A 27,247-nucleotide genomic window follows, 5' to 3' on the forward strand; every position below is an offset into this window, starting at 1 on the left:
TACTTTTGCCCGTCTCTGAAGGTTGTTTCAGCTAAACCAAAGATTAACAGTGTTGTCATGGAGACCTCGCTGCTCATTATTATTATTATTATTATAATTATTATTATCATCATCATCATCATCATCATCATATCAAACGGGATCTTTTTCTGCTATAAACTTCACGTTTATTTTGTGTATGTATGAATTATTTGTAGGTTCAGCGTAAGAATATTTTTGATTTTGTCATTTATCATGCTGGTATTCGGTCTTGTCTTTCTTTTTAATGTGGATTGAATTTTATCTCTGTTATGGAAATGGAGGAAAGAGCAGCTGGTGATCTGGCTGCCCAAGTGTCCACTGCTCGGTCCTGGCAGGGTGGGGCCCCTCCCTCTGAGGTCTCATAACCCTGCCCGTTTTGAGTCTGGCCCAATCGCGGTTTGCAGAAGTGATCGATGAGTGCTACTGGTTAGCAGCGTGCATGTTTCCTGCACAGGCGCTTGGGCTAACGCACTTCCTTCTTTGTTCCTTCCTCCCTCTCTCTCTCTCGCTCTCGCTCTCACTCTCTCTCTCTGACAAAATGCTGAGTCAAAGCTGAGTGTTTGTATTTATTCCCCATATCCCCTCCCCCTGTCCAATGACCCGGCTCCTCGCAAAGGTCAAAGGTCACAGGGACGAGCTAATTGAGACCCCCTGTAGGAGATGAGATTGTTTTTATTAAATTACTTTAGTCCAGTGTTCTCAGCCACCTCTTCACCATTCCCATTAGGAAGAGCTATGCATCCATGTTATACATGTCTGATTACATCCTTTTTAAGTGTTTGTATTTTAAAAGTGCATTAATCGTGTATGTTTTTAATAATAATGATAATATTCATGTGTTTTAAATGGATGTGTGCCATACATGTTCTTTAAATCAGGCCAGTATCTGACCGTTACTCTGCGCGGTCTGACCAGAGCAGTGTGGGGTGGATGGGCAGAGTGCTACGTTTGACCAGCAAGATTTCTCACACGGTCGAGCGCTCAGGGTGACCTCACGGTGACCTGACCCGTATTAATGTCACAGCCACCTGTTGGGTCCTATTGGCCGTTGAGGTCAATACTCTGATGGGAGTGGCTGTTCTTCAAGCCCCCCCACCACTGCCCACTCCAGCTTTCCAGCAAGAGATGCCCAGGCACAAGGGCGATTTATCATTCCAAGATGGCGCCCGGGAACAGAAGGTGAGAGGTCCTTCCGCCATCATTAAGATTCCGCCCGTCCCATGTCCGGGAACTCATTGTAGCCGGCTGCCCGTGTCCAGAACCCGTTTGGGCTGCACGCTGGTTTTAATGTTCGTATGCCAGTGGAAGTGTATCGGATCACTGGCCTTCAGAGTGCGGGTCATTGTGTCGTGAGCAAAGCGATTTGCCGGTCCCATTTTTCTAGAGAACGTGCATAGTAAATGGTAAATGGCTGGCACTTTATCCAAAGTGCGCAGGGTTCCAGCCAGTCTGGCAGGGAGAGTGGTGGGGTCTGTGCGATTGAAAACCCTGCCGCCTGAACGACTCCACCACCTCACTGTAGGCTATCGGGCAACGCCTCACAGGAATCGACCGATGTCAGCTTTAACAAGTTCTCCTCTCCCCCACCCAAAAGATGTCACGAGGGTGAAACGAGAGGGACCGTTCTGCAAGTATACACAGCTTCTAACTCCGACTCGAACCCGGACGTCAAATTTAGGAAAGCTTTGCGCTGGTGTGCGCCAGCTCCACCCTGATTCTGTGAGCCTGACTAAGTGCCCAGAACACCGCTCCTTTCAAGTGTTCCTCTTTGTGTGCGTTCAGCAGCACAAGACCAAACTCGTTTCGTTCCCCCGCTTCTCATCAGCGTAATCACCGCAGAACCACCCTCCTTACGAACGCCAGCGAACACGACCAAGCGCGCTCTTCGAGAAAGCAAGGCGTTCCGGGCTGTTTCGCGGCTCGTGCACCACGCCCAACGTACAGAAGTTTGTTTTTGTCTTTGCTACACGGCGGCTTTGCAAAAGTTCCTCTTGCAACCGCTGTCGCTAATTTTCAGGCACTTTAGACGAAACTTTCACTGAGCTTATATTAAGCTTTTGCCGATGCCCCCTTCTCCAGTGAACAACACTAGTCTAAGGGCGGACATTCTGCTATGGAAAAGACTGGGAAAGCAAAATCTCAGTCTTCGCGTGCTGTTCTGGTTGGGATCTTGACGATGGTCCGCATTTTGCTGCTCTTGCAGTAGAGAGCCTTCACGTGATTGGAGGGTGCAGTGAGCGCAGGGGTTTGATAGGTGGAGCTGACTGAAGAAAAGTGGGAGTGGTCTTCCTCTGTGCTTGTCCCTCACTCCTCCAATGAGGTGAATTTTTGTTTAATAAATAAATAAATAAATAAATAAATAGACGTGCACATTCCAATCTCAATCCTGGCCTCAGGTGAACCCAGCTTACACTTGCTACACGAGCAGCCACTGCTGTAAGCCTGTATGTCTGTACTGTACGTGTGTGATTAATACAAACTGCTCTTTCGTAAATGCTGTACCAGTGTTTGCCAGTCCAGCCAGCTTGAGAGCCATTTTCTAACCAGCGGTAACTCCTCGTCACCAACCCTAGACTAACCGTGCCCCACAAGTTTTTTTGCGTCCCTAATTGCCGCCAAGCCACCAGAATGTGGGTGCATGTGGAACTCAAGTGTTAGGGTTCGGTGAAACCAACAACAAAAGCGCAGAATGCCAGCGGGACAACCAGTTCTTCTGTCTGGTGGCGTGGTTCTTGCCTGGCCAATGGCTGCACGGGGTTTAGTCTCCAAATAAAGTCTTCTGGTTTTGATCCGTTTTTCAGGTTTTTGAGAATAGCCCCAGGTGTTTGTGGTGCCTCTTTTGGGAAAGCTGACTGGCTGTCACAGTGCACACACTTCGTGAGCAGGACAGACAGCAGGGAAGATGTCAGCCCCCTCCTGGTTTGGTGGGTGGTTGGTCGGGGACTGGGGCAATGCCGTCGGTGAATTCAGAAGATGCTCCCCGGAGAAAAAGGAGAGTGAATGTGGTTTATATGAAAGACGGGCGGAGGAGCGATGACGTAGCGGAGAGGAGTATGGGGCCTGGAACGAGGCCCGTGGGCAAAGGGCAGGATGGACGCGGGAACGTTGAGCAGCGGGTTCTGAAGAGGAGGTTCTGTAAGTGTGAGCGGACTGGAGCCGTGGCAGGAGGGGGCTGAGCGATCGGAGGGGTGAGGGGGACAGATGTGTCAGGAGACCGGGAGTACACATCCCTCCTCTGAATTGTCCTCTTTGTTTGTGAGATGAGAGGACACATGGGTTTTGTTGGCGGCTCGGTGTTTCTCCGATATGTCACTGGCTGGCACCCACAAACGGCAGCCATGGGAGCATAACGCGGGGTCCTAAAGGGGAAGCTACTGCGGTACTGTGGGGTGGGTGTTCATGGGTATTGGAAGAGGCAGTAGCACTGAGGCTCTACTGCCTGTGTGGTGAACCAGGGAACAGACTGTTTTAACGGACTGCTTATCTTTGTCAAGTATCAGTTGAGCTGCTGTCATTTAGACAAAAGTGGAACAGGCTGTAGAACTAGAATGTTTGAATTGACTGGAACAGGCTGGAGAACTGGAATGTTTTGAGTTGACTGGAACAGGCTGTAGAACTGGAATGTTTGTGAGTTGACAGTGGAACTGGCCATATAACTGGGACGTTTGTGATGTAAGAATGCAACGGCATAGAGCTGGAGTGTTTATATGTTAACACTGGAACCGGCCATAGAAGTGGAATTTGTTTGTGAGGTAACAATGATATAGGCCATAGAGCTGAATGTGTGCGAGTGAGGTCACAGTGGAAGAACTGGTATGTTTGTGAGGTAGCAAAGGAACTGGCCGTAGATATGGAATGTCTATCCATGGTAACAGTGGAACAGGAATGTTTGTCTGGTAACCATATAATAGGCTGTATAGCTTGAATGTTTGTCTGTCAGGTAATGGCAGTCGAGTACATAGAGCTGGAACTTTTGTCTCGGAGATAATGGGCAACTGTGGAACAGGGTGTAGAGTGTATTTGTTACAACGGTAGAAGGTATCTGAATTCCCCCATGACTTCATACTTCCTGCTCTCACTGGCTGCAAGGCTGGAGAACACTGGTACACACATTCTGTAAATTAGGAACCAAGAAAATAATGTTGGGAAGAAATATATATTTATTTTGTATTTTATAGTTTTTTTAAAAGATGGTTTTTATATGCCTGATTTATAAGATTGATAGTTTTAGCTGGGTCTGAATATACTTACATCAAAAGAAAAATTCTTAATGTGGTCATTCCTGTTATTGAGGAAAAAATTATTATTAAAGATGGAAAACCCCCAACATTTGGAGAGCTTGTGGTCTTTCTCATTCTGACGTGTGCTTTAATGACTGGTATATTACATTACATTACATTACATGGCATTTAGCAGACGCTCTTATCCAGAGCGACGTACAACAAAGTGCAAATTAAACACAAGAACAAGTGCAAAGAGGACCTGAGAGGACAGTATAGTTCCGAGTCCAAGTGTAAACATGCAGAAAATCAGAACCCTTTAAGAGTACAATCAACTTTCAAACTAGCATACCACAATTGCAGCTAGAATACAAAAAATAACAATACCTATACAAGTAACAATATCTATACAATCTATACATAAGTGCCATTACAGTCTAAGGCTAATCATGGTGGTGAGTTGGGGAGGGAAAGGTGTAGCCTGAAGAGATGGGTCTTCAGTCTGTGCTTGAAGGAGGTCAGAGACTCTGCCGTTCTGACATCCACCGGGAGGTCATTCCACCACCGTGGGACCAGGACAGACAGCAGTCGTGAGCGTGAGACTTCTGAAAGTCGCTGAACACGCAACGCCATTCCCTTTAGCTGCTGTCTATATAGTCTGCAATGCTGAGAATTATGGGATGGATACCTCCAGGAAAGACATCAGGCAGTTTAATTCACTGTCTCCCATTTCATCATCAGTCAAGTCTTCATCATTTTCTCCAAAGCTCTCTGGCAGATATACGGTCAGGTCCAGACTTATGGGCGCTTGATAAAGATGCACAAGCATTACTACAGAAAGCACCATTCTTGAGATAACTCCTGTAACTTCCCCACATGGGAAAATATTGTACTTTATTAATAATTTGGCGAACTCAACCAAAATGTTCTAATGTTCTAATTGTACATTTCCGCAAAACAGGTTTCACAATTTCTGAGATGGAACTTGGGTTCTTTCCCTCCCAATATGTCTCATTGTGTGGGAACAGTGCACTTGCCTCTTCCTTTTGTTTCCTTCTCATCATCTGACCTGTTTTGTGCTTCGTCTCTTGATCAGACAGTACATTGGTTTTCCCCATATGACGGATTTTACTGCATCTTTTATACGCCACTGAAGCTGGAAGTGATGAAAGGCCACCATAGTTACCTTATGACTCAGACTTGAGTAGAATTTTGTTTATCCAACTTTGATTTCACTCTATAAAGAATCTTTCGGAGTGCCAATCATTTTGATAGCTCTCAAAAATAGTCAATAAAATTTGAAAAATAAAAAATAAAAAGTCTAATTGTGAGTGTATGCACGTAATAGGACGAGAATTGAGCAGCTCTTTATTTGCATGGCGATTTGACTTCTGGTTTGGCACCGGTGAGTGTTTGTGTCTCTCTTCTCGCTGTGTTCCAGTAAGCCTGCATTTAAAAGGCTTGATAATGCGTGATATCGCAAAGCACATGCAGCCCTAGAGCCCTGGAACTGTGTGACTCCTTTTGGTTTTAATGCATGAGGTAACAGCTCACCCCCCCCCAGGCCCAGTGCAGTGTGAGAACCTGTCTGGAAGGGGGGGGGGGGGGCAGGAAGTGAATAAGAGCTCACAGTTGCACATCAGGCCAGACTCATCTCTGAACACGGTCATTTTCACAAGTCATATCCGCATGCCCAGTTCCTCTCCTTCAGGCTCGTGGTGGCCCTTGGTGGGCCTGTATGGAGTCAGGCGAGTCCTCTTGTTTATGTGTGTGAGTCAGTTCTGGCCTGCAGCCTTTGTCCATTAAAGCTCACATTAAAAACTTTTCCCCAATCATCGGGTTCAGCCGATGTCAGAACTGAACCTGTGCACCCGTGATGCAACGCTCTCAGGCTCCTCCCACCCCCACGGATCAGTCTGTTCCCCTGGGCTCGACCTGTGAGAAGAGCTCGTCTCATCCGTCTGCGCGGTTAAACCCGAGCCCAGCTGACTCACCGCGCGACCTCATCGTGTAGGAATGCGCCCCCCCCGCCACACCTCCGATACGCCTCACCTGCCCCCAGCGCACCCGGGATGATGTCATTCCTTAGGAGTGGGCTTCCTTGTTCTTCAGGCACACCCTACTTTCGGTACAGTATACCTGTGCCCCTTTGTCCTTCGCTGTGACTATGGAGAGGGATCGCATTACCTACGGAGGTGGTGGGGCTTCTGTGTGACCCACAGCTGAGGCACGCAAGGCTTTTGACAAGACCACCATTAGAAACCCTCGGGCATAGCAGTGAAGTTCACGGAAACAAGGGTTTTTCACAGACCCCTTAAAATAGAAAAAAGTTTTTGTTGAAACATTGAAGGAGCCTCCTAGGTTTTCTTGTGACAAAGCCCCTTTAGGAAACAATCTTATTTCCTCATTCTTATTTTAAAAAAATAGTTTAAAAAAGAAGAAGAAACTTGTGGAAGTTATTCTTCAATCTCAAAGTTGTTTCGGCAACACTGACCCCAGGCATAGACACGGGCAACAACAACTTGAAGCATGAGTTTTTATTTAGTTCATGGTTTTGCAGGTTCAGTTCCTGCACCGATGCACATCTCATCTCAAAATAGGAACAGGAAGTGAGGGGTGCGTTTTTCTTCACATTTTAAGACCTGCAGCTGTACATGTGAGAGCTGTCCAATTGGCTGTGTTTTATTGTGTTATTATTACAGACGCACTCTGCAGAGAACCATGATCGGAGTATGTTAGTATGGTTAGAGTCACTCATCACACTATACAGCTGGGCTCCAAAATGTTTATTTTGCATTTGTTTTATGTTCTCGTTATGACTTTAAACTCGTTACATTCACTTACATCTTTTGTTCATTATCGATTTTACTAAATTTTTCAACCCGCTATTCGGGTTTGCCCAACTTTCAACCCCTCAGAAGAACAAATAACAAAAAACTGCATACAAGCCTTTAACAAAAACCAACAATGCCTTCAAAAAAATACCACTAAGAAAACAGAAATCCTCTTAAAGCATTTCTAAAATAAATGGTTGGACCATTCAGCATGGCTATGCAATGCTTTAAGACCTTTTTTTAAGGAGCTTTCTAAATGCCACCTGCGGAATATTCTAGAAGAGCATTTTCAGCCTCAACAACGGAATGGACACGAAGCAAAAAAAAACTACATTCAACGCATCTCCTCTACAATGGCTTAACTTACACACTGAGCAACAACGGACCTAGTGCATCGTCCTACTTCCTGCATACGACATTTTAAAAAAACAAGTTTGTGCTTAACAGTAACTTATCTAACACAAAATGGAAAATAAACTCAAAAAGAAAATAATTTTTGAGAATCCCTTTTTTTTTTTTTATGTTTTACCTTGCACCACCAAGGTAATATAACATGTGGATCTCAATTTCAAACACAGCAGGTATGGCTTTCAGTCAGTATGAAAGATGTATGTGGGGTTTTTCCATGTGGTATTCACCCTAATGCACAAGTCCTCTGTATAACAATGGATCCCCATGGATCAGAACTGAATGCTAAGCATGGCAGTGCTAACAACAGCCAGACTTCTACGGAAATGCTGGACATTGCATTACCTGCCCATGGAGGGAAAGCAGCAGTTGATGGGAAGCACTCTGTGCAACAGTGACCCCTCCTGGCCATGATGGTGCCTGCAGTCTGCCTGCATCAGCTGCGAAAGCGGGGTAGTGTGACAGTGCAGTACTCCTGCGACTTCAGGGGGTGGTGGGAAGAGCTGACGCTGGCAGGCACGATCTCAAATGGACGGAGGAACAAATAAATACAACATGAGAACAATTTGAATTTAAAGTGCTGTAAAGAGGTTAGGTTTTTTGGGAGTTTGAGACCGGGAGAGGGCAGAGCACTGCCGAGTCCAGACTCTGAGGAGGACAGGAGAAGCTTACACCCCTGCTGTAAACCTTAAACGAGGCACTTCACCCCAACGCTTCCTGCAAGTATCCGGAACAACGAACCGATATGTGAATGGAAGCTAAGCTCGTTGAGGTACGGTCTGCCTTGATAAGGGTATCAAATCATGAAAATTATATTCATGGAGAGCTTTGCCATTTGCGTTAATGTAATGTAGGTATATATGCGTGTGCACGTCTGTATGTGCGTGCGTGTGTGTGTGCGTGCGTGTGAGTGTGTGTGTGTGTTGCAGGGCTCCTTTGATAAAGCAGCGGCACGGCTCTGATTGGAGGATGAGGTGCTTGGGCTGCTGATGTGAGGAATTCCCACTTATGAAAGCTACAGGTTAAACGCACTACTTCACTTCCTTGGCGGCAGCGTACGGAAGCCCAATGGTGCCATAAAGTAAAACTGAGACATGAGCAGGGGACAAAAAAACAGCAACTCATTTTTAAGGCGCAACAAGCTGCACAAGCCGTCTTCTGACGAACCCGATTTTGATCGGCTCTGATGGGTTTTTTTTTGTTGCTATCAATTGGGGTCTGCACCTGATTCTCATGCATGGCCTGTCAATCAATCTCCTCCCCTTCCTATACGACGGCCTTTAAAATTAAGACTCCGCCCCGAACCTCAGACCGGACCGGCGGACCAACATTAACGCCCCAGAGAGAGGGTCTCGAGTCCCCCGGGCGCTCCTCCCCGGTCAGAAGGTCTGGATGACCCGGAAGTGGTTGTCGATGGAGGGCGGCTCGTCCTCGAAGTGCAGGGTGTTGGACAGGCGGGCCCCCAGCTCCTGCAGGGTCCGCACGAACCGGCGGTGCTCGCGTCCCACCCAGGCCCTCATGGGGTCGCGCACCTCGTAGGGGGTCACGTGGGCGTGTAGAGCGGCCCCGCTGGCCGCCAGCTCGCGCAGGGCCCGCCGGTCCGTCACCCAGGTCTCGCTGCCCCCGGGGTGGCCCCCGTCCAGCCAGAACATGTCCGTCACGCTGCCCACGAAGGGCCCCAGCAGGGGGTCGGCCCTGGCGCCCGCCAGCTCGTACACCATCTGGTTGAGCACCACGCAGCCCTTGCTGAAGCCCACCAGGGCCAGGGAGAAGCCCGGCGGGGGGAAGGGCGAGGAGGAGGCCCCCCCGGGGGGCAGCAGGCCGGCCCGCTCCATGCCGTGGCTCAGCAGCGCCCTCAGGTGGCGGAGGGCCCCGTAGTCGGCCGAGTGCTCGGGCGCCCCGAACATGTTGCTCTCCACGAAGTTATGGTAGCAGCTGAACTTGTGCAGGTACATGCAGGACGCCCGCACCACCCACACGTGGCGGCCGGGGAAGCGCCGGCCCAGGATCAGGGCCACCCTCTCCAGGCTCCAGCCCTGGTACTGGGCCCCCTCCGGCTGGAGAACCATCTCCTGCTGAAAGTTCTACAGGCAGGGAGAGAGAGAGAGAGACGTTTCAACCCACACAAACCTAAATTAAGTTCACGGACCAACTACATGCCCAACTATCCCAATGTATCTGAGGGACAAGTTGATACATTATTCATGTTACAGTAACAACAACAATATACTCCACACACTAATTTATGTTGTAATAACAAAACTAATATATTCCAAACTCTAAATTTCACATTTTGCAGTGGAGAAGCAGTATAATTCAACCCACTCTCGGCTGGGAACTTACTGGGAGCAATTTCTTGCCTCTGTATATCTTTCTGACAGTATAAGTACACACATAATTGTACAAAAGTATGCAAGTGTACACTGGCACTGGCAGTACCAGGGGAGACTTTGTTATCCAGCATTATGCACTTAACTTTGTCATGCATTCTGGTTGCTTGCAAAAAGCATGACGAATCTGAAAACGATGCCTGAAGACTGACAACAGCAGTGCAAAAGCAAAGCAAAACGATACAGTCGTAATGGGATAAGGTAGCAATTCACCACTTTCTCTAGTTGTGCACGGAACAGGCATAGAGAGCCCTGCAAGAGGATCCTTTTGGTATTCAGTGATGTGTACCCAATTTTCAGCGCTGGGATTAGAGACAATGTGGCCATTCATTAGATCTTGGGTCAGGGGCCACCACAAGGCCGCGCGCGCTCACAGCACCCCCGAAATGCTAACAACGCCTGGGAATATTCCAAACCCCCTGGGAATACTAACATCCCGACGACCATGCACCGCCTTCCCACACAGCCCTGGCTAATGGAAAAGCCCTTTCAGTTGTGTGTACACATGACCATCAATAAACCCAAATCTGTCCGCCCCAAATAGAAGTCCCGAGTAGCCCAAGAATAGTGATAATCACCATCCTCCACGTGCAAGGGCTAAGTAAGCTGTTAAGTTCGGACAGGTTGCAGCACGTAACGATAAACCCTTTGCTTACATCCCTATGCTTTGAACTTTTTATTAATAGAAGGCAACTTTTAAAAAATATCGCGAAGGTGTTACTTTCATAATTTCGAGTGTCATTCAATACGCATTATACTATCAATCATGGTTTAATACAAACCATGACCGAAAAAAGTTAGCGGCTTCTAGTAACGGTAGAAACCTATATTGATATTGCCAATTAAATACAGCAACTACGTGGTCGAATATTAATTTAAGAGCATGTATTGTTAATGAACGTAAACTCTAATCTCCCTACAGGTGAGTAACGTTACGTCAACTCAACACAATTTCATTTGAGCACCTGGGAATAAAAAAAACGTTAACTATGGCTAACTTGTTAGCTTCCACGAAATACCCTACAACTGTCTAAATAAACAAATTTGATACGCAGCTAGCCGTGCTAAAAATTGAAAAAGTATTCAAATTCATACTAAAGGCATTGTTTGTTGTAAAGAGGAGGGTGGGCTGACTATAAAAAACCGGCAATCAAGCTGACAAGCCATTTACTGCTTCGTAATAGACGCAGCAGTTAGCAAGCTAGCTAGTTAGCTATCCATTTTATCTAGCTAGCAAGCTAAGCAAATATTTGCACAAACCACCATTGCATGCATAAACCTCGGTGACGACAGGTCAATACAATACTTGCGAATCGTAGATGGGAGTCTAACCTGGATGTCTCCTGGGAAGAACACTACGTGCTCACTCCCATCCTCGGCGGCCTCTGTGTCAGAGCCGCACGGGCTCTCGGCTCCAGCTGGCCTCAGTAGCAACACATCGTTCACTCGGTGCGCCTCATACCCGGGAACATCAGTTAGTCGAAGCAAGCGAGGAGGGCTCCCTGACCGAGTGCCAGCAGTGCCGCCTAGGCACAGTCCCGGACCCTCCGAAGACCCAGCTGCGGTGCTCATGCTCCTTGCCACGGCTATTAGGGAGAAACCAGCAGCTATGGCTCGGATGCTTGACATGGGCGCCAGAGAGGGATTACTTGTAATGTCGGTACTTTAAACCATCCACGCTAAACCAAGCAACAGCGACATCTGCTGTTCCGGTCAAAAATATTCATAATAACCGGGTTACGTTCTCATCGAAAGCAGTTGCATTCATTTCGTTTTCTAATCTTCCACCTCAATATAAAACGTAACTGTATATTTTTCTACGAGTGTCTTTCAACAATCAATATTTTTGCGGTATCTAAGACTGATGTCAGTAAGCAAAAGATGTTATTTTTTGTACAACCACCTGTGGCGCTGATGAAATATAGTGCGCATGCGCGCAGTAGTGGCCCACGAGTTGAAGAGCAGCTTGCAAGGTTTACGTTACTGTCGATTTTGCAGAAACATAACGCAGGTATGACCTTTTTAATAACGCTCTACTGAGTCCCTCGCAAGCTCATAAACGACATCTGCAAGTTGAATATTCAGTTCTGCATGCGTTGCAATCCGTTTCCTTTTTTGTTTTCCTATGACATGGTTTGCTTTGGTTCAGGTTGGAAAACAAGAGTAGTTGGTTGTCTCTGGACTTTGTACCGTTGATAACTTCAGATTTTGTATAAAACTATGTTTAAAGCCATACACCTGACGAAGCAAGCAAAAACGATGCTCAGTAATTTTGCGGATTATGGTGTCTCCGCTGCTGTCTTGACGTGGAATATAAGGGAAATGCTCCCTTTAAGCACACCCAAACGAAGGCGATTTTCTAATGAATAGATAAATGTTTTGTCAAAACAGCAATAATAAATCTGAAGATTAATCACGCATCTTTAATTACAATAAAAATAAAGATATTTATCTTCATATCTGAAAAGTTTGGCCGGGTTTAAAAGGGTCACGTGTGCCCTTGAAGTGTTCCAATTAAGCCCACAAAGTGATTTTTGCTCAAAATTGGCATTGATTTTGTCAAATTCCGAAAAAACAAACAAAAAAACCAACAACAAATTGACAGTTTACCTTCAATTATATCGTGCATTTATTTATTATGTTATGGAAAATGTACATGATCAAATGCATCTTCAGCAGCACCATTTTCAAGCTCACCCAGACATTATGTTTTATTTCACAGAATTGAGTTAAGAAATACTATCTAACTGTTTATTTTACTGGAAATCATTAAGGTACACTGATAACGAATTGCATTAAATAATGTCTGTCCAAATATGTTGAAGTAGGAGCACAAAGTGGGCTATAAACTCACCTTAAAACCTTTGGCATATGTCATGTCAGGGCGTAGTGGTTAAGGTAAATGACTGGGACACGCAAGGTTGGTGGTTCTAATCCAGGTTTAGCCACAATAGGATCTGCACAGCCGTTGGGCCCTTGAGCAAGGCCCTTAACCCTGCATTGCTCCAGGGGAGGATTGTCTCCTGCTTAGTCTAATCAACTGTATGTCGCTCTGGATAAGAGCGTCTGACAAATGCCAATAATGTAATGTAATGTAATGGCTACTCGCCTACAAAAGTAATCTTTTGCACAAGCAAATTTGACTCCAGACATTTGAGAACATATCTTCATGGGTGTAATTTTACTCAATAATCTCTTAAATTTACAAATAGTATTACTATTCACTGAATTTTGTCCACAAATGCTTCTTTCTGGGCATTACACTAAGTTTTCACATTTCTTTCAGCATGGCTTCAAAACAGTGCAAAATCAAAACACTTGATCGACTCCAAACAAAACGTCACATGAGCAAAATCACTGGTTTGCAAAGGTCACAGCAGCGTTTTAAACCACATATTGTGTGTTTTGTCTGCAAGTGGTACAAACTTAGAATTAACACGGTATCTGTGTGCCAGGATTCAGCGTTTTGGAGCTACATGCGTAGATCTGAATTGTGAACTGGCAGTAGTACCCATCAGTCATGCTGCCAAGTAAAACTACTTCTTAAAGTTCCCGGTCTCTCCCTCTGAATGAGAAAAACCTGTGTTTGGATGTTGTGCTTCTCATTTATGGAATGACCTCCTGGATATTTTAAAGCTGGCCGCCCTGGTCTGGATAGGTCACTTCAGTGTGCTAGTGAAGGGCCTGTTCATGGAGTGCACTTGTACAGTTGGTCACTGTGAATGAGCAGTCCCTCGTTTTGTCCATATTTGACAGGAAGATGTCCCCGGGGGCAGTGGGACAGCGTCTTGTCGCCTGTCTGCTCAACATCTCCGAGGCTCGGAGCAAGGGCATAGTGGAGAAGGTGGCACAGGCGGCCATCTACAACAGCAGCGGTGAGGTTTTTTACTAAGCAGAAAATGTAGCCTTTAGCCTAGTGGCTAAGGTATATGAATCAGTCTAGCCACGATCTGCACAGCTTCGGGCCCTTGAGCTAGGCCCTTAACCCCACATTGCTCCAGGGGGGATTGTCCCCTGCTTAGTCTAATCAACTGTACGTTGCTTTGGATAAGAGCGTCACCTAAATAACTAATGTGAAAATGTTGCTTTGTTTTGACTTTGTTGTCAGGAGGGCAGCGAGAGGGGACCACTGTTCTCAACATCTTCAGCGACTATGACTACAACCGCTCAGTCATCACCATCGTGGCTAGCGTTGACAGAATCAGTGAGTCCAACTCAGCGTGCTTGTTTTTATGACTATCTTTTCCTCCTGCTAGGAACCATTCCAGCTCTGCTACCCACTCCTGTGTTGGAGTACTGAAGATCAAACGCAATGTCAGGTTTACTCACGTTTAGTTGTTGGGAGTGGAATTGGCTTCAGTGCAGCGGTGTAATGCAATGGTGTCAGAGGCAGGCTCATAAGTGGGTTACCCTTGTTCCTTTGATTTGCCAAAATTCCTCAATTGCTTCAGTGCATATCCTGCACTACAGGTGTGTCAGTATCTGAGTATAACGTGTTCGCTGAGTAAGTTGCTCCGAATAAGATCACCACTAAGAAAATAATTAATGCAGGTTAATCATCTAGAGCTCTTCATTGACTTTGTTGACCAAGCCTCTCTGCTGTCCTAGGATGCATTGTTTCGGGAGCTGGGATCAGGCTCATTCAGATGGGTCTGATTCCAGGTACCTTCAGTGTTTGAGTTGTGCGTTTTTGATTTTGGTTGTTTCAGGGGAGGCTGTGTTGTCGGCCTGCCAGCAGGCCTGTCAGCACATTGACATGCGGGGCCATGCGGGGGACCACCCCTGCATGGGGGCTGTGGACCTGGTGCCCATATATCCACTCGGGGAGGAGGTGGGGCTGGAGGAGTGTGGGAACGAGGCCAAAGGTGAGCAGGTGTGCGTTGGAGGAGTCAAATAATGCTGATTTAGTTCTTTCTATGCATATTATTACATGCATTCTTATATATTTCTGTGATTTATGTCTATGTGTGTGCATGTGTACACATGCAGTATATGTGTGTAAATATGTATTTGATGTTGTTTTGTGTTGTATGAGTGTTTAAGTATTTTGTGTGGTTGCCTGAGTGTTGTTTGTGAGTGTGTTTTGTGTGTGCCTGTATGTGTGTTTTGTTTGTGTGCGCTTATGTGAGTGTTTGTGTGTGTGAGTTAGTGTTTTGTTTGTGTGCATGCCTGTGTATATATAGGTGTGTTTGTATGAATGTTGTGTGTGTGAGTGTTTTGTCTGTGTGTGCATGCATGTGCACAGTACACCCTGGTTCTAACTCGGGCTCTTCCTGTGAAGCTCTGGCTGCCACTCTGACTGAAAGGGTCCCTGGGACGAGCGTCTTCCATTTCGGCTTCGCTGACTCCCCCCAGCAGCGAGGCCTGGCCCACAGGCGTAAGGAGCTGGGCTGGTTCAAGAAACACCTGGACCTGGAGACCGTCAGGCCGGACGTGGGGGAAAAGCTCCAGAGGAGGTACGGCCTCACAGGTCAGTGCCCAGCAGACCGGCCCTTGAAAAATACTGCAGCCATATTGATGCCAGTGTAATTCCTGCAGAATACGTAGAATATATAGCAGAATATGTCAAAATTCAGAACATAATGATGTGATTGGACCATCCTAATGCCACCGACAGGACAACAGTAGAACAATAAGATCCACACAGCTGTTGGGCCCTTGAGCAAGGCCCTTAACCCTGCATGATAATTAAAGAAGTCCTGAATTGTAGTTTCAGAAATTATTGGGATTTTTGTTTTAATACCAGCTACAACAACATTTCACTGCTTGATAAGTCCAGTATGTCGTGCTGTTCCTGCGACACTTAAAAGTACAGCTGCTACATTCGGCACTCAGAACGGGTACAATTATGTCTGATTCATACAACTGGCAATCAAGATAAACATGATGACCTCTAAAACAGCACCGTGAGAAAAACAACACAGTGTATGACACTACGAGTGACCTGAATTCAGCTCTTGACAGTAAACAAATTCTCAGCCTTAAAGGTGTGTCTGAGTGAAATGTGAAACTGCGTTGGCTGTTTTTCCACCAAGCCCAAGCCTGCATCATAACCCCATCTCCTGGAGGTGCCCAACGTGTCAAAGGGAGACGGGTGTGGCCTCCTCATGCTGGTTCAGCTAGCTGTACTGTGCGGAAGGCTTTTCGTCGTAAACAACAGGAACCGAGCATAGCCAGAGTTTAAACAGGGCATAACCAGAGCATAACCAGAATCTAACCAGGGCATAACCAGAGCATAACCAGAGCATAACCACAACTTAACCAGGGCTTAACCAGGGCTTAACCAGGACTTCACCAGAGCATAACCAGAGCTTAACCAGAGCTTAATCAGGGCTTAGCCAGGGCATAACCAGAGCGTATTTCACCGTGACTAATCAAATAGGTGGACATCAATCTAAGAGCATTCAGTCTGCAGTACATGTATGTTCTTGGGGTGACATGAATGAAAATGTGTGAAATTTGCTTCACAGATGTGTTTCATAATAATATAGCCTATATTAATTCATTCAAGATAATAAATGGCGGAATCTCCATCAGAGATATGCATTGGCTTTATTAGAAAAGTCCTAAAAGCTGAAAATACCCGGTCTTAAATGGAACTTTAAATGCCAAGTTTTGAATGAATAGGGCACGGCAGACAGAGTTAGAGGTCCGTTGGCTCCCTCTGGTGGTAGTTTCAATGGGTCTCACGATCTTTTCTGAAAGTTCAGGCGAGTGAGAAGGAGCTGTAGGCCGCTGGCAGGATTTTCAAAAGGCCACGTGGGGGAGTCTCTTTGCGCTCCTAGGCCTACTACTACCGCTAGCAATAGAGCACTGATGCTTTTGGTTGGCATTTATATGCTTCTAAACTGATGGAATATATTGTGTGTTACCTTTAGTGCTTTGTGAGATTTTAGCATGATTTTTAATTAGTTTTTGAAAATGGATTATCCCCTATGAATGGAATGGTGGTTTTATATAGGCCCTTAACTGCCTCTCAAATTGATAACGGAATGGAAATAGCCATGGGAAAAAAAATCTAATTATAATAATGCTGACAAAAACGATTAGAGATCAGCACCTTTAGCCCAAATTAAAAAACTGTATTATTACTGTAGTTAAATATTATTATAGTAACAGTAAGAACCAGTCCTGCTACTGCGACAACCGTTGCATGTTCTTTTCCTCCAGCTGCTCTGTGTTTCTCTCATTGTGTGCCTGACCTTTCTCCCCTGACCCCCCCCCCCCCTCCTCCAAGTGTGTCTGACCTTTACCCCCTGACCTTTCCCTCTCCCCTCCTCCAGGTGTCTGACCTTTACCCCCTGACCTTTCCCTCTCCCCTCCTCCAGGTGTGTCTGACCTTTCCCCCCTGACCTCCCCCCCCCTCCTCCAGGTGTGTCTGACCTTTACCCCCTGACCTTTCCCTCTCCCCTCCTCCAGGTGTGTCTGACCTTTCCCCCCTGACCTCCCCCCCCCTCCTCCAGGTGTGTCCGACCTTTCCCCCCTGACCTTTCCCTCTCCCCTCCTCCAGGTGTGTCTGACCTTTCCCCCCTGACCTTTCCCCCTCCCGTCCTGCAGGAGTAGGCGCCAGCCCCTACGTGATGAACTGCAACGTGACCATCGACACGCGTGACGTCGGGGTGGGCCGGCTCGTGGCCGTGGGGCTTCGCGAGTCGGCCCCAGGGGGCCTGCCGGGGGTGCAGGTCCTCGCCCTGCCTCACGAGGGCGCCGTGGAGATGGCCTGCAACGTGGAGAGCGTGCGAGGGGCCCCGCCCGAACCGGGCTGGCCCTCCTTCACCATCGGAGGTGAGCAGTACTGCCACGTCCCCGCCTCCCTCGTCACCGCCCGCGTGGCACAGCTGGCAGGAGAGCACGGCGTGGGCACCACGGGCACCGCCCTGGTGGGGTTCACCCCCCTGGAGTGCAGGGGCCTGGCCCAGCGGGCCCTCGCACTGGGCATCGGCGAGTTTTGGCGGGAACAGCGCAGGGTGCGCATGTGAACGGGCACGGATTCGGCTTCCGCCAAATTTGTGTGCAGCGTGATTTTAAACCAGGGGTGCACAAAAAGGGCCGATCCGTTTCAGGATTTCGTGCAAACTTCTGGCCTTAATTATTTAATTGACTCAATCATATCTTATCTGACATGTATATGAGTATCGGATACAGAATGCAGCCTAATGATTTTAGTGTGCTCAAGTACAGGCTTGAACCAGGGTAATTTGTAGAGCTGCCAGCAAATTAAGAACAAGGCAATTTCTTGGAACAAAAACCAGTACGCAGGCCAAACCTCGAGGACCGGACTGCACCCCTGCTTTAAGCTGTATACTCATACTGTACCTACAAAACGGAAACAATGTAGTTGCTTTGTTTTGCTGGTAAGGTCTGTATATTGCTTTGCATAAAAGTATCTGGGATCTTGCTGAAGGAATATGACACCACTCTTGCACAAAAACCAATCATCTCACACCCTGTTAATGGGAATGCTAATCACTGCCCTGGGCATCATTCCCGAATGCTTGATTGGGCTCAGATCTGGTGACTCAGGAGGCATTGACGTTAATAACATCAGCGTCTTGTTCAGTTATTTTTCCCAGCTGATGTTTTCTGCGCCAGGATTACTAACCAAAACTTAGTTGTATGGAAGAAAATGAAAAAAAACAAAAATGTTGTTTATTTTTTTTCAGTAATGCTATGTACTGATGTCTAAACGGGTCACTTATTTCCACAAATTGTCTGACTCAGGTTTGCTCAGTGGCTGCTACATATGTAGTTCAATGCTGAGCATTATCACCCCATATCTTAAAATAAATGAACTAGGGAATAACTCTGTTGCCTTTTCAACACCCACCCCTCATGAAATGGTTTAGAAGATTGTTTTTTCTCATGTAACAGAGATATATTGAAAATTGTATTTGCCCCTACATGAAATGCATGGAAATGTTCAGTTCTCTTTCCGAACATTGACTCGAGGCAAATTCATTTCCTCCCGTCTGGTATGACAGTTTCAAGAGCCTTGTTTTCGATATTTTGCCCTAGCATGTTACTGTATTCGTGGCACTCAAAAATACACCCTTTGTAACAGGAAGCTCTACTTTTCATATGTGAAACTTGATGAAGCACAGCTGGGGAGAGAGAACTTTTGTAAATGTTTCTCAGAGAGGGCTGGGTTTAGGAAACTCATATCTTATGCAACATTTTTGGTGGGTTCCATTCAATTGGAAGCCATTTTAGGCCTTTGAAACCAGCTGAACTTCTAGGCCAACCAAAGGCTTATTGTAGGTTATATTTCCTTTGGAAAATTGGTTTCATGAACACTACTTTTAAGCACCTATTCAATTTTACGAATGTTTGCTAAAGTGTGGTCAATTGTGTGCATAGTATGCCTGATTTGAATAAATTGATCATTACAAAAGTTCATATAAAGTGCTTGGTGAAAACAAATTTACTGGTTTACAATTTATTTCTTAGACTGAGGTTTCCTAAACCAGTATAAACTAAAGTAGTTGGAACATTAGTACCAACCAAGCCCAGGCATATCATGTTTCATTCCACTGTATTCAAGCCAGCAGTGTTGGTATTTATGAACTGTAGCCTACGGGATGTAAAATGAGCATGGGTGAGTGGGGATTAGTCCTGGGGATCACACAACTGGGGCATTCAGCATTAATGGTGTGCTGAATTTATTAAGCCATGCGTCCCATGTAATATTTGCAATGGTTTTTCCTGCAGAGAGAGAGAATGCATCATCGTGTTGCAAGTTTATGCAAATATGGGTGCATATGTAAGGCAGCAGAAAGGGGACCCGAAATTGCTTTGGAACTAGTTGTGGGGGGGAAAGAAAAGAAAAAAAAAAGACACCTGCAAAATATTGGGGGATTTCACCTTTTTTATTTTATACTAATCACGTTATCCTACCTGTAGAAATAAAACTACCACCTTTACTTTTCACACTCACTTCTGGCATATTCTGGTCAGGCTGGGGGGGTAAGTGGGGTGAGCAAGAGAAAAAAATAAAAATGAAGCAGCAGGTTTGTAACTTTGAGATCAAAATAAAATTCAACTCGGGCAATTCAAACAAGCAAAAAAAAAAAAAAACAAACCATAAAGTTTCCTGAAGAAAATTACAGCAATGACTCAAGTTCATCATAAATTAAGAAATAGAAAGTGCATCAAGTGTTCAAGTAGGGTGAATAGTTTAGCGAATTGAATCAGTCAGGTTGGGCAGAGCAGGGGGGTGGGGGTGGGGGTGGGATTTCTGGCACATGGGTAAGGGGTGCTTCTGTGCGTCTCCCTGCCGGGGCAGGGGAGAGGGGGCGTCTGGGGGGTCTCTGGGCTTCAGTCTCATCTCTTCGACGCGCGTCTCGGGTCCCGGCCGTTGCTGATGGTGACCGACGGTTTGGGCGTGGCTGCCGGGCCCCCTGCGGTGACCGCGGAGGCTCCGTTTCCTGGGATACGCCCGTTGACCCGCCCCAGAGCCCCGAAGCTGGGGTCCCGGGGTGCAGGGGACGAGCTGTTGGTGGAGTAAGTCTGGAGAGAACCGTTCCCTGGAAGGACACAAACGCTGTTTCAGCTAGGCGGGGCTTCAAAATCAAACCAATCAACGTGCAATAGCACACTAACTGAAACCATGCATCCCAATTCAACTCCCCAAGATGCTCTCTCAAGGGCTGAGGACTGCTGGTTGTGGCTCTAACTATACACTGTTAATACACCTTCCTAAACCATGCATAGTTAACATTAATTTTTCTGGTAAGTTAGATCAACTGAACTTTGTGATCTCTACATTGCCAATTCATGTTTAATTTCAATGGTTTATACACATTGTCATGTAGGACTACTCCCCAAAATATTGTCCAGCAGTACCAAAGCTCCACTACAAATCATTTAAAGTTTGAGCACAAAATCTTTTACAGTGACTCTACTAAACCCTTTAACATTCCTTCCGAGCAGCAAAAAAAAAAAAAAAAAAAAAAGGAAAGAAGATGATTCACTCCTAAGGATTGGGTCAAATATTTCCTCAACTCAGTGTGCACCACAATCTGATTGGAAGACTTCATAGAAAAGTCCAGCCTGTCTCCACTTACCCGTCTGTGCAGAAGTACCTGAATTCTGATTGGCTGGGAAGTTTCCAGACTGGTCAGATTTGGCCTGTAGAGAGGGGGGGGGACAGGACTCAGGTTACACAAGCCCAAACCAAAGCGAACAAAAGACCTGTGCCAGGCCAGAAGGGCCCTCATCCCCATGTACGAAGAGTGTGAAGCAATTAGCGGCTCACTTAAATATAGAATGGCTCCCAGTGGACGAGCTGAACCTTAATGTGTCAGAAAGAGGCTGAAGACCCTCGCTAGCCTCTGCCGCTCAGGCAGGGCCCTGCTGAGCCGGGGGGGTCCGAACGCTCCCGCTGTGCGATGGGAACGCTGGGAACGGTTCCCACGCCACGGCTTTCGGAGAGCGGGGTGAGGGGGGGGGGACAGAGAGCGGCTCTTCAGTCTATTCTGGGCCAGGGAGCCTTCACTATGAGAGGAATGCAATCAGCCTGAACCATGTGACCTGGGGGGTGTTCAAAAGTACTAGCATACTACTCGTACTAAATTTCAAATGAAGTAGGAGTAGTATGCCACGCATGTGGTTTCGAACACAGCCCGTGGACTCCTGGGTTTGCGGTTCTGGGTTTGCGGTTCTGGGTTTGCGGTTCTGGGTTGGCAGCGGTGCTCACCGTTTTGTTCTGCGGGTTGTTCTGGGCCAGCAGCTCTAGGTTTGGCTCACTGAAATTGGGCACTTCGGAGTAGACCATGCAGAACCTGCAGGGGGAAACCAGGAGCACAGGGCAAAGCCCACAAAAAAAATGAAGGTAGATGTCAGGGCACAGAAGATTTCTCACACTCCCCCCACTACTAAACAGATTGGGCATCCGTGTGGTATATGCAAATCAGAAAACAGAATCAAGTCATTTTACAACCTAACAATGCAGCACAAAGTCCTAGCAGTATTCCCATCTGCTGAATATCTGAAGGCACCAAAATAATAAATTTTCAAACATGTATAATAGTACAAAATCTTTGCAGTTACTATGGACATGGTAGAGGTGAACTTGGGCTGAGTTCTGCCAGCCTGGATCCATCGCACCTGCACAGACCTGTTGATCTTATTCTCAACCTAGAGAGCCCATCCCGTTAATCAAGCCTTTGACATCATTGCATCAGCCAATCCACATCATTTAAAGATCAGCAGATCTGTACAGCTGTGAGCCAGACCTGTCCAGGCAGGCCGAGATGCCCCAAAACAGGAAGTGCAATTTTCTGCAGTACTCACTCTCCGATCTTCTGAAGGTCTCCACCTCGTCCAGTGTACAGTGTGAGACAGCCCTTCCAGATGGACGCGTACCTGTGGGGGTGAGAGATGGTGAGGGGTGGGGTGGGGGAGAGGAAGGGTGTGGGAGTAGCCCGTTATGGGAGCGCTGGCTGAGGCTGCCTACCCTCTGGTCAGGCGGATGATGTCTCCGGGCTGGATGAGGCCGCCCAGCTCGTCCCACACGGAGATGGTGATGCTCCCGCTCTTGTCTGCGACCTTGCAGGACCGCACCTCGTGCCCGTCCTTCGTCTTCGTCACCCGGCCTGTCATCACGACAAGCAGTGACATTTTCATTTTTACTGCCAGACTCTTACCCAAGACTTACCAAATACAGCCCCTTTACGCAACACAGTAGTAAATTATGATTGGCATCGCACAAAAGAAAAAGAATGTTCAGTATAATTGTGAAATAAATTGCATCATATTCCTCAAAGCAGCAAGTGGAAAAACAACATTTCCTGAAACTTAAAATCTATTAAAAAAAACAAAAAAAAACAATTGCTCACATACAAAAACCATCCATTCCACAAACCGTAAAACTCATGAACACCGATACATCTGGGTATTTAAACACACACACACACGCAGAGAGAGAGAGAACGTTCCTGTGAAAACTAAGTTAACTGTGCGTCATCACTTCCACTAATCAAAACGATTTCTGTCCCTTTAAGGAAGGGGGTAAAAAAGAAAACGCGATCCTTCATGAGGGATACGGGGTTCACCCGAGTAACTTACCTATTTCCAAAACAATAAAGATGATATTTAAATTTTTCAATCCAGGCTTTACATCTTTTATCAAGAACACAGCTTCGTTTGGTATGTTCGACATTTTGAGGGAATGTAACGTTGGCTAGCTAGCTAGCTAGTTGGTTAATACACTGAGCAGCATTCGGGTGTGGGAACCGGCTAGTTAGCCAGTGAAGGTGAAATTCAACTATCTAGCTGATCATGAATAAGACTTCGCCTTGGCTAGTTCTAAATGTGCGGAAAATAGCAGCCAAATGTATTCCGATGGGAAAATAAATCTTGCGATGAAAATGTACAGGATATACACTTTCGCTTTTAAATATAGCTAGCTATAGCCACCAAGCTTGCTTGATATCACTAGAATTGACTCACTTCCTCTGTACGGGTTCATGTAGTACAATAAACCCACACATCTGAATATTGAATTATCTGTAGCACGGCTACAGTTGTTAATTTAGACACAATAAGCCGCTTCGATCCTTGATCATATTCCGGATTTAAATTTGGTTACAATGTCTCCGACATTCTCTAGTCTGGACGTCTTAGATCTGAGTCAGGATTGTTCACTAAACCCGTTTTTACAATGGTGAGCTTCAACCACAAAAGACTTGTCTATTGACACCCAGATTTCTGGGGAGTGCGCTATTCGCCGAACATTGAGGCACCGGGGCCTAGCTTTATTTGATAATATTTTTTTTATAAAGAAACGACGGAATAACTGAGCCTCTTTTGTGAGCGGGTTAACTTTTGTCACGCTACAAGTCTAGCTAACGTTAGTATGTAGCCAGCTAACCAACTATATATTTTAGGTTTCAATCGTAAGTTTAGGTGTTACCATTTAACATACTTAAAGACCTGGCGCTAATTTCTCAACTGATAAAGTCTATTTTTACGCCTTCTGAACCATTTAAATCGCATTACATTCTACACCGCCTCCTTTTTCCAAACAATGCCCCGGACTGCGCCAACGTGCCGTTTACCGGTTTTATAAAGAGACAGGATTGTTCCATTGCACTCCCTCTAAAAGGGGGGCAGTACGGGAAAATACTTTTTAGTCTGCTTTCAGGCAGCGCAGCAACATACCCTGCGTTCAGTAGCAGTTTATCTGCTTAAGTAATGTCGTGTATGTGAACGCTGTATCCTTTGCTTATGATCGTCTTGCTCCATAATGTACAACATCAATGATAAAAATATGAAAACTCTCTAAGAACCGGTCGTTAATGGTGCTTACCATTCTGTCTATCCATACAATGGTCCTCTGAGGGACAGGATCTGATTGGGCAAAAACGGAGCATGTTTAGACACTCAGCCAGCGGTGACATTCTTTCCATTTCATTTTGCTTTCATTATAATTATATTAGCTATTTTAAAACACATCTCTTATTCAGTGACATTATTGGCCCGGTATTGTGTCGCAGGTGCAACTTGTCGGCTACAGGCTAGCTACTCCACCTCCACCCCCGCCCCCCCCCCTAAACAAAGTTGACACGAGGCTGGATACAAGTCACGATAAACGTTTGTACGGAAGTTCACATGCACTGCTAGCATTTATCCATATTCCTAACAAGCGAAACGAAAAATGTCCAGCACTGCAAAATTAACTTGTTATATAGGTCTACCTCATAGCTTGTCGTGTTCAATTTCGTCACTAAGTTTGATGTAGCCTATTTGTTCCAGCATTGGTGATTTACATTTGTAGCACTGGTGATTTAAAAGAATGTGATCGCTTTATATAACAATGACAACGCTGTGCGTGCATGTTTTAAGAACTTGTATGAGCATGCCAAAAAAAACTTTGCGTCACGAACAGGATTCGAACCTGTGCGGGGAAACCCCATTGGATTTCGAGTCCAACGCCTTAACCTCTCGGCCACCGTGACATATTCTCCTGCCTCTCCCTTACGGAGATTACTAGATAAGTACACAAAGTACGTGGCATAATCTTTAACCTATTCTGTCGATTAACACACTAATAACTCTAATTAAACGAAAGAATATAATTGCTATTGCAAATACACAACTAACGTCAAAATGCATGGTCGACATTGTTCTTAAAATGGCAAGGAACCCGGATGACTGGCTACCTCGTTAGCATGCTAGCATAGGCCTGTGCATTTTACAGCTTTTCCACAAGTTTGACTTGCTACAACGTCAACAGTCCAACATTTTAAATCTACATCATACAAAATAATGGCATGGCAGCGTAGTTTTTGGTCGTTTTCTTATGAAGTCATTTCTGTGTAAAAATTCAAGAGGTAACAGTAGCTAGCCTAAGTTTGATATCTACCCTGGAATCGCGCAATGGTCTCTGTTACGCTCCCAAGAAGGAAAGAGAAGAATTGTCTCACGATATTTCAAGTTCGAATACCGCGGCGGACGCCGTAAATTATGGATTGTTTTTACATTAACTAAATGCGGTGGACAGTTAGCTAACAAAGTTGTACAATAGGTTGTAGTAAAACCGTCATTAATTTCAGACAATGTAATTGTATGAAAAGTTTCAAATTGCATATAAAATATGAATAGCCTATACTGTATTTATTGTGCAATCTTTTCGTCTCTCCTTTTTACGAGCAGGTTCTTTGGCATGTTTTTGATTTATTTCACAATTCAAAGTCAGTGTTCTGGAACTCCGTCGCTTTAAGTTACATTACATTACATTGCATTACAAGTTACCATTGTCACATCCGCATTATATATCTTCAGGATTCTAATCATATAATTGTGACCTTAAAAGTTGAACGTATGAAGTTATTACGTTTTATTTAGCGGACGCTTTTATCCAAATGGAGCAAAAATGAAAAAATGAATATCGGGAAACGACTCATATAGGCGCAATGAAAACAAATACAATCACAATATCAATTTTTTCAATTATAGAACTTCTGTGTCATGGCATGTTTTTAATAGCAAATTAAAGGACAAAAATAAATAAAAACAGAAATAAATGTGGACACGACGAAAGGATCTGAGGGCATTCTACTTTTGTGATGGGGAGTTTTTTTTAAATGCATTTACATTACGTCTGAAAAATGTACTTAGCTGACGTTAAAGTGACTTAGAGTTGATTAGACTAAGAAGGTGACAACCACCCCTAGAGCAATGTGGGGTTAAGGGCCTTGCTCAAGGGCCCATTATGTTGTATTCTTTCACACATGTTAACTACAAATAAAATTGTTAACTATACTGCCTTGGGCTACAGCCTGATCACATGGAGCAATACCTTGTCAACACACAGACAAGCCAGTATAGCAAGCCATTCTGATCTTTCAGAGGGGACCAGGCAAGACCAGACAAGAGGTAAACATGACCATTTGGTCACCTGACACCTTATTGGTACATATGCTCTCGGATAAGGGTAGTCTACAAAGCAGGTGCTTGAAAAACATTTCTAAAAACGTTTTGAAATATGAATGTCCTGCTTTTACCTGGCATGTTTCATCCAGCAAAGGAGACTATTTTGGCTTTGTTCATAAACTGTTATTTATATCAACATTGGAACTACAAGTTTATCTTTACAACTGACTCAAATTCCAAGTTCCTCTATGTTTTATCAAATGTTAATAAGCATTTCATGTAACGTTATAGTAGCATAAAGTAACACCAACACTATGGTAGTTGCATTTATATATATCACACCTGCACAGTATTGTATTGTTAGCTAGAGTATGAAAACAATGGCATAGGATTGATGCTTTTATATTTGATATTTGACATGTTAAATGAAATAGCGCCATCAAGTGGTCTTAAAACATTTTTTTGCTTAGTGACAGGTGAGATGTGTGGCATAATGATCATTGAGAGCAGCCTGGTGCATTCCCCTCTCGGCCAATCAGGGTGTGATGACACCCTTTCTTTTGGGCTTAAAAGAGGCAGTAACTGCCATACCTGGCTGACACCTGGCAGGGTTTTCATTGGCTGGCATTAATTATGGCCTTGCCTTGCAGGTTTTAGTTTTGTTTGAGTTCATTTAGGGTTTAAGTACCAGAACAAATACAATATTCATTTTTATTTTTTGAGGAATCAACGGTAGAGAGGGGGAGATATACTCTTTTCACAGTGGAGGCGAATGTTCATAAGTTTGCTGAAGAGGCATTTGTTAATTATACTTGTTCTCAGGCTTCTTCCTGATCAGCTGAAGTTTGGGTGTCAGTCCTGCCACACAATGACACCCCTGTTCCACGGGTGCTTTAGAATCTCCCACAGGGGGAAGTGCTGCATTTCTCAAGTACATCTGCAACAAAGTGCCCCAGCAGTTACCTCCTGGGTTGCAAAAATACACTGCCATGTGTTTGAA

The 27,247-nt window shown here is 45.4% G+C and overlaps 4 protein-coding genes and 1 non-coding gene across 11 annotated transcripts in view; 2 read left to right on the plus strand and 3 right to left on the minus strand.

The window, feature by feature from the left end:
• The window catches only part of stk17b (serine/threonine kinase 17b (apoptosis-inducing)), a 19,440-nt gene extending 15,092 nt beyond the window's left edge, over nucleotides 1–4,348 (plus strand). Inside the window, exon 7 of the mRNA XM_061226153.1 lies at nucleotides 1–4,348. This exon is cut by the window's left edge and continues 398 nt beyond it. The gene's annotated coding sequence lies outside the window, so the exon portion shown is untranslated.
• A 2,415-nt stretch (nucleotides 4,349–6,763) lies between these two features.
• Nucleotides 6,764–11,612, minus strand: c17h2orf69 (chromosome 17 C2orf69 homolog). The gene is made up of 2 exons (XM_061226101.1): nucleotides 11,206–11,612; nucleotides 6,764–9,567 (listed from the first exon to the last, which is right to left on the minus strand). Exons 1-2 carry the CDS (start codon nucleotides 11,500–11,502, stop codon nucleotides 8,863–8,865), a joined length of 1,002 nt encoding a protein of 333 aa, XP_061082085.1. The 5' UTR covers nucleotides 11,503–11,612; the 3' UTR covers nucleotides 6,764–8,862.
• On the plus strand, nucleotides 10,454–19,958 carry ftcdnl1 (formiminotransferase cyclodeaminase N-terminal like 1). 3 transcript variants are annotated; one of them, XM_061226100.1, is made up of 6 exons: nucleotides 10,454–10,474; nucleotides 13,630–13,748; nucleotides 13,982–14,077; nucleotides 14,583–14,738; nucleotides 15,155–15,343; nucleotides 17,431–19,958. In XM_061226100.1, the coding sequence occupies exons 2-6, from the start codon at nucleotides 13,634–13,636 to the stop codon at nucleotides 17,850–17,852; spliced, it is 978 nt and encodes a 325-aa protein (XP_061082084.1). In that variant the 5' UTR covers nucleotides 10,454–10,474; nucleotides 13,630–13,633; the 3' UTR covers nucleotides 17,853–19,958. The 3 variants fall into 3 exon arrangements, with proteins under 3 accessions (XP_061082084.1, XP_061082083.1, XP_061082082.1); XM_061226099.1 differs by lacking the exon at nucleotides 10,454–10,474 and adding an exon at nucleotides 11,776–11,884; XM_061226098.1 differs by lacking the exon at nucleotides 10,454–10,474 and adding an exon at nucleotides 11,804–11,884 and having other exon boundaries at nucleotides 13,634–13,748.
• On the minus strand, nucleotides 19,721–25,268 carry nabp1a (nucleic acid binding protein 1a). 5 transcript variants are annotated; one of them, XM_061226107.1, is made up of 7 exons: nucleotides 25,238–25,268; nucleotides 24,182–24,222; nucleotides 22,328–22,466; nucleotides 22,165–22,236; nucleotides 21,569–21,653; nucleotides 20,937–21,000; nucleotides 19,721–20,396 (listed from the first exon to the last, which is right to left on the minus strand). In XM_061226107.1, the coding sequence occupies exons 2-7, from the start codon at nucleotides 24,195–24,197 to the stop codon at nucleotides 20,194–20,196; spliced, it is 579 nt and encodes a 192-aa protein (XP_061082091.1). In that variant the 5' UTR covers nucleotides 24,198–24,222; nucleotides 25,238–25,268; the 3' UTR covers nucleotides 19,721–20,193. The 5 variants fall into 5 exon arrangements, with proteins under 5 accessions (XP_061082091.1, XP_061082089.1, XP_061082090.1 ...); XM_061226105.1 differs by lacking the exon at nucleotides 25,238–25,268 and adding an exon at nucleotides 25,035–25,060; XM_061226106.1 differs by lacking the exon at nucleotides 25,238–25,268 and adding an exon at nucleotides 24,570–24,589.
• trnas-cga (transfer RNA serine (anticodon CGA)) lies at nucleotides 24,749–24,830 on the minus strand. Its single transcript has one exon. It is a non-coding gene; the product is annotated as a tRNA-Ser (tRNA).
• Nucleotides 25,269–27,247: the final 1,979 nt, after the last annotated feature.

This window comes from Conger conger, chromosome 17 (genome assembly GCF_963514075.1).
Source record: "Conger conger chromosome 17, fConCon1.1, whole genome shotgun sequence".
In the NCBI taxonomy this organism is placed as follows: Eukaryota; Metazoa; Chordata; class Actinopteri; order Anguilliformes; family Congridae; genus Conger; species Conger conger.